This window comes from Mus pahari, chromosome 6, assembly GCF_900095145.1.
Source record: "Mus pahari chromosome 6, PAHARI_EIJ_v1.1, whole genome shotgun sequence".
NCBI lineage: Eukaryota > Metazoa > Chordata > Mammalia > Rodentia > Muridae > Mus > Mus pahari.
In genome coordinates this window covers 74,542,290-74,548,289 of record NC_034595.1, presented here as the reverse complement: position 1 = coordinate 74,548,289, position 6,000 = coordinate 74,542,290, and the positions used below count along the sequence as shown (strand labels likewise).

The following is a 6,000-nucleotide window of genomic DNA, read 5'->3' as shown; positions in this document are numbered from 1 at the left end:
TGTAGCTGTCTTCAGACACTCCAGAAGAGGGCGTCAGATCTTGTTACGGATGGTTGTGAGCCACCATGTGGTTGCTGGGATTTGAACTCTGGACCTTCTGAAGAGCAGTCGGGTGCTCTTACCAACTGAGCCATCTCACCAGCCCAAGGCCACACCTCTTAATCCTGCCAAATGGGGACCAAGTATTTAAATGTTCACGATTTAAGAAGGAACATCTCATCAAATGACTACACACTATCATTCACAAAAAAGAAACAAACAAAAAAAGAATTATTTTGACTTTCCCTAGGACATGCTTTTAGTAGTAATATAGTACTCAGGACTTTTGTACAGTTATGTTTTTCTCTATCTATACTGATTTGTACAACCTTAATTTTGTTAAAACCAGAAACTTTATCTTAATTATCTTTAGTTCTTGGAATATTACATAATTTCAGATTCTTATTAAATGTCAAATTACTAATTAATTGAATTTGGCTACTTTACTAATATACTTCAAAAATTTTAATGGTAATTTTTAAATTAATATACAAATTTTAAATACTACTTTCTGAGTATTTTGTTTGTTTGAGTTTTTGTTTTTTTTTTTTTTATTTGAGGGAGGATCTCACTATGTAGCTCTGGCTTTTCTGGAACTCGCTATATAGACCAGGGGACCTCATATTTACAGAGACCCCTTGCTTCTTAATCCCTAGTGCTAGAATTAAAAGTGTAGACTATTTGACTACTGTCTGTCTGTTTGTCTCTATATTTCTTTATTTGTTTATTTTATGGGAGACCAGAGACTTTCTATGTATGTATTGTGGGCTAGCCTTGAACTCACTATGTAGATCAGGCTAACCTCAAAGTTCATCTGCCTCAACCTCCTGAATACCAGGATTATAGGCATATCCTACCATACTCATCTTTTTATTCTTAACAATACCTTATAAAAAATAGCATCTAGTGTTTGTTCTCATCACCTCACTTTTCCAGATTCCATATTCAGCCGCTTCCAGAACCTCTCTTGTAGCTTAGCTGAGCGGTCTGCTTTGCTGCAGAAGGCAATTGCTCAGTCTCAGAGTGTTCAGGAAAGTATGGAGAGCCTGCTGCAGTCCATGAAGGAAGTTGAACAAAACCTGGAAGGGGATCAGGTGGCAACACTCTCATCAGGAGTCATCCAAGAAGCCTTGGCCAACAACATGGTAAGAGAACCTTTCTCCTGAGAGTTAGGAAATGTGTTTGCCATTTCTGTAATAATATTACTCTGAGAAAGTAGCAGGAGAAAATAGTTTCTGTCCAAGAATCTTGTAATGAGGCTTGAAGATGGTGACTGATCCATGTAGACATCCTGCTACTAGGGCTGAGAATGTAACTCAGTAATAGAATGCATGCTTATTAACATGGGAAGATCCTGAGTTCAATATTCAACACCATAAAAAAAGAAAGAAAAATTTTCTTCCTAATTTCCAAACCACTGTTGAACCCAAGGAAAAATGGTGGAAGCAAAATAATTTGGTGACGTGAATAGAGGAATAAAGGATGTACCATTCTTCAGGCTCAGTCCCAGTCCTCCAATCTCTTTGAGCATGGAGTTGTTCCAAGTTAGTAGATGGCTCAGATCTACTAGCATAAATAAGCCCCAACTGACAGACTTGCTCTTGATAACAGAAACTGAAGCAAGACATTGCTAGACAAAAGAGCAGCTTGGAAGCCACCCGTGAGATGGTCACTCGATTCATGGAGACAGCTGACAGCAACTCAGCCTCAGTACTGCAGGGCAAACTGGCAGAGCTGAGCCAGCGCTTCCAACAGCTCCAGCTCCAGCAGCAAGAAAAGGAGAGCAACCTAAAGAAGCTCCTGCCCCAGGCTGAGATGTTTGAGCAGCTCTCCAACAAGCTGCAGCACTTCATGGAAAACAAAAGCCGACTGCTGGCCTCTGGGAACCAGCCAGATCAAGATATTGCACATTTCTCCCAGCAGATCCAGGTGAGGATACATGCCTGTCATCTTAGCAGAATAAAAGGTAGGGCAAGATGAAAATGAGTATTTACTGAGTGCATACAGTGTTGAGAATACTGGAAACTCTACCTGCCTTATCTTAGAACTATGACCCCCCAGCTTGTAACAACAATGTGGATTTCTTCTTCACTTCTGATATATAAGGTTAATCTGAGATGAGCAGGTCCATTCCACTCAGTGTAGCCAGGTACAGGCTGATAGCGACTTTACCCTGACATGTGCTCTGATGGTTTCTTCTGTAAGAGGGGAAATGTATGGCATAGCCATTTACATTTCATTAGTCAAAGCCATGTTTAAATACCCATACCCAACTTTGAAAGATGTTGGGAAATAGTCTTAAAATATATCTAGAAGGGGAATAGCTGGTAGGTGAAAAGCATTGTCAGCTACCACTAACGAAAACCAAGGAGTATAATTGGCTGGGTCATAGTATTATATACGTACTTAGCTTGAGTAAGGAGTGTCCAGTTTGAATTCCAGAATGTCTAGATAGCCCGCATTCCCATCTGTAGTACCTCACATACGTTCCTACGCTATTGCCATATACATCTCATTCATGGGAAAGAGGTTGTAAGTAGAGGGGTGGTCAGAGGAGAGCTAGTGTAAGTCCTCTTTTTCCACCCTGTGACCCCAGGGAGGCAAACACAGGTTATCAGGTTTTTTAAACTTTTTCTGGTGCTGCGATAAGATACCATAATAAAGACAACTTATAGAGGAAGATTTTGTTGTATCCTATGTGAGGTTTCATGGGGATGAGGGCCTGTTGTGCAGGGATGGATGGCAGCAAGCAGTAGGCATGACGAAACAAATAGCAGAACTTCCATCCTCAATCACAAGCATGATGCAGACAGACAGAACTGGAAGCAGGGTGAGGCCATAAGCTCTCACAAGGGACCCTCAATGATGTGTCTCCTCTTGTTAACAAGGCTACACCTCCTAAACTTACCCAAATAGTGTCACCAAGTGTTCAGATACCTGAGCTACAGGGAACATGGCTGGGGAGGAAGTCCCTCTGCTGGCTGGCCATTTCACCAGCACTACTCACATTTCTTTTTTTCTGTTTTCTAAGTAGGATGTTACTGTTTTGTTTTGGTTACTAAATGCTTTTGTTTGTTTTGAGTAATTTTAGACTTTGTAGTAAAGTAGGAATGACCCAAGATATAACAGCATAGTCTTTCCATAGTTTTTCACCAGTTGCTAATTATTTTATCTCTTTATAAAAATATCAGAGACAGCTTAATTATGAGCAATATTCATTATCCTTTGTGACATGTGAAAGTTACACCAAATTCAGTCAATAGGATCCCCTTTAAGTTGTGTTCCTTTTGACATATCTCTATCAATATAGGAATGCCTTCTTCCCATACTGAAGTCAGTTTCTTGCTTGTTTTTGCCTTTTTCTCCACGAATCCCTGTTTGGTAAGGAATGACAGTTAGAGACCACATTCTGGACACTAGGTAAGGTAAATAAGCTGCTGGGATGTCGCTGTCCTGCCACAGATGGAGGATTAGGAAACTGTGCTGCTCTTGCTACCACAGCACACAGTCAATAGAATCGAAGTTTTATTGTTTGTTTTAGTATATAAAGCTGAGCACAAGTTTGCTTCTGCAATCTCAGCGCTCCTGTGGGGCTATGGGAGGCAGAGACGAGGATCCTTGCAAGTTCATGAGCCAGATAGCCTGGCATGTGCAGGAAGGAACAACAGAGTATCTATCTCAAACAAGGTGGGAAGCAAGGACCTCCAGTAGCAGTTGTCCCATGACCTCCACACACCAGAACCCACACACAGAGACACCATCACCATCACTACCACACCATGTACACACATGTGCACAGAAGGTTAAAAAGAAATAAAACAATGGGTGGGATCATTTATTATGTTGCTTTTAATATGTTTAATAAACAGGAACTCACTTTGGAAATGGAAGACCAAAAGGAAAACCTAGATACTCTTGAGCACCTAGTTACTACATTGGGCTCTTGTGGGTTTGCACTGGACCTATCTCAGCATCAAGACAAGATACAGAACCTTAAGAAGGATTTTACAGAGCTGCAGAAGACAGTTCAAGAAAGGTGAGTGCTCATCTGCATTGGTCATTGAAAAAAGAAATGTTCCCAGCTCTCAGTAGAGTGACGCACTTTTTATACTTCCTTACCATAAAAAGCAATGTCCAGAACTTTGCTACTGACCCATTGGTCAAAGACTGCCTCTCTAGGCAAGTTACCTAATGCGGTTGATGTTTAATGCTTTCTATTACTAATTGATTCATCTCAGTATCAGGCCTGAGTGACCAAAAGCCAGGTTATCTGAAGCAAACAGAACAAATTTGGGATTATAAGTAAGATTATAGCTGAATTTAAAATAAAGACAAAAATCTAGAGAGTTCCAAGATATGATTATGAGTTATATTTGTGGGCTAGAGAGATGACTCAGCAGTTAAGAGCACTTTCAGAAGACTTATGTTTGGTTGCTAGAACCCACACTGTAATTCAGGGGGTCCAGTACTCTCCTTGGCCTCCTAGGTCATATGGTACACAGATAGACAAACAGGCACACACATGTACACATGAATATCTTTTGGATAACACTTAAGAGAAATGTCTGAATTCTTTTAGCACAAATACAATAATGTATGACAAATGTTTGCAGATTATAGTTTACTATTGCAAACTCATTATTTTCCAGTAGAAGCCTTACATGGCTTTAAAACCATGAATAAGACTTCTTATCTTGGTTTAGAAGCAATTACAATATTGATTTACTCAGAGTGTGGGAGCAGAAGGTACATTAAAACACTCAAAGCCAGACCTGGATGGAACAAGTGAGTTTGAAGCCAGCATAGGCTAGAAGAAACCCTGTCTCAAAAGTAAATGAAAACTTAGCAGTGGATTAAGTAGCTTGGCTGAGGACAATGGCCTTGAGGGCTTTGTTTCTCTCTTCCTTGATGTTGAAGCTACAGGAAGAACCAGGATCTCTGGATTAGTCCTTGAAAGATACAATGATTCCTTGATTAATTTTCTTTATGAGCATGTGTAGCTCATGGCCAATCATCTAACTTTTTTCAGCATTTAATTCAGCACTCAAGTCAGATTTTTTTTTTTTTAAGTTTTCTTCGTGTGTGTGTGTGTGTGTGTGTGTGTGTAGCTACATGAGTTTATATGCAACACATACATATATATGTACATACATACATACGTACATACATACAGAAGCCCCCAGAGGCCAGAGAAAGGCTTCTGAAATGAGAATCACAGATGATTGTGAACCACCCTATAAATACTGGAAACCAAACCCAGGTCTTCTGCTCAAGCAGTAAGTGCTGTTAACCATTGGCCCATCTCTCAGACCCTTGAGTTGAGTGTTGGAAGAGTCAAATACCTAAAATATAACAGAGCTGGGTTGAAGATCCAAAGCCAGCATTCTTTGCATTGTATCATAGTATCTAAATAGCAGACTTCCTTTAGTTTTCTCATTTTCGCTTTAGCCTAGAGTAAGATTAAAGACTTCTTTCCCTAAAAATATCCAAAGAAGGGCAATGATTCTTGAGTTAGATACTTTTCTACATTGTGTATAAAGCAAAACTTACTATGGAAAGGAAGGACCCTGTTAGGAAATTAGTGCTTAGAGACCCAGGATAAACCTACTTTTTAGTTCAAGTCCATTTTAAAAATCTACTCTGATGAGTAAAAAATAAAAAAATCTTTGTTCACAGAGAGAAAGATGCATCCACTTGCCAGGAGCAGTTGGATGAATTCCGGAAACTGATTAGAACCTTCCAGAAATGGCTGAAAGAAACTGAAGGGAATATTCCACCTACAAAGACTTTTGTGAGTGCTAAGGAATTAGAAAAGCAGATTGAACACTTGAAGGTAGGTAAACAACAGGGTCCCCAGCAATCTGGCTAGACAGTGGTTTGAAAGTTTATACAAACTAAACTCCAGATATGATAGGGGGTGGCATAACAAATCCAGTTTATCTGTCCACATCAGAATTCCTT

The 6,000-nt window shown here is 39.8% G+C and overlaps 1 protein-coding gene across 9 annotated transcripts in view; it reads left to right on the top strand.

Moving 5' to 3' along the window:
- LOC110323540 (microtubule actin crosslinking factor 1) overlaps positions 1-6,000 on the top strand; it is a 339,871-nt gene that overhangs the window by 232,872 nt on the left and 100,999 nt on the right. For all 9 annotated transcript variants that reach the window (XM_029539978.1, XM_029539979.1, XM_029539977.1 and 6 more), the window contains 4 exons: positions 976-1,184; positions 1,651-1,968; positions 3,909-4,075; positions 5,716-5,872. In XM_029539978.1, coding sequence (XP_029395838.1) covers positions 976-1,184; positions 1,651-1,968; positions 3,909-4,075; positions 5,716-5,872 — 851 coding nt within the window. The remainder of the gene's footprint in view (positions 1-975; positions 1,185-1,650; positions 1,969-3,908; positions 4,076-5,715; positions 5,873-6,000) is intronic.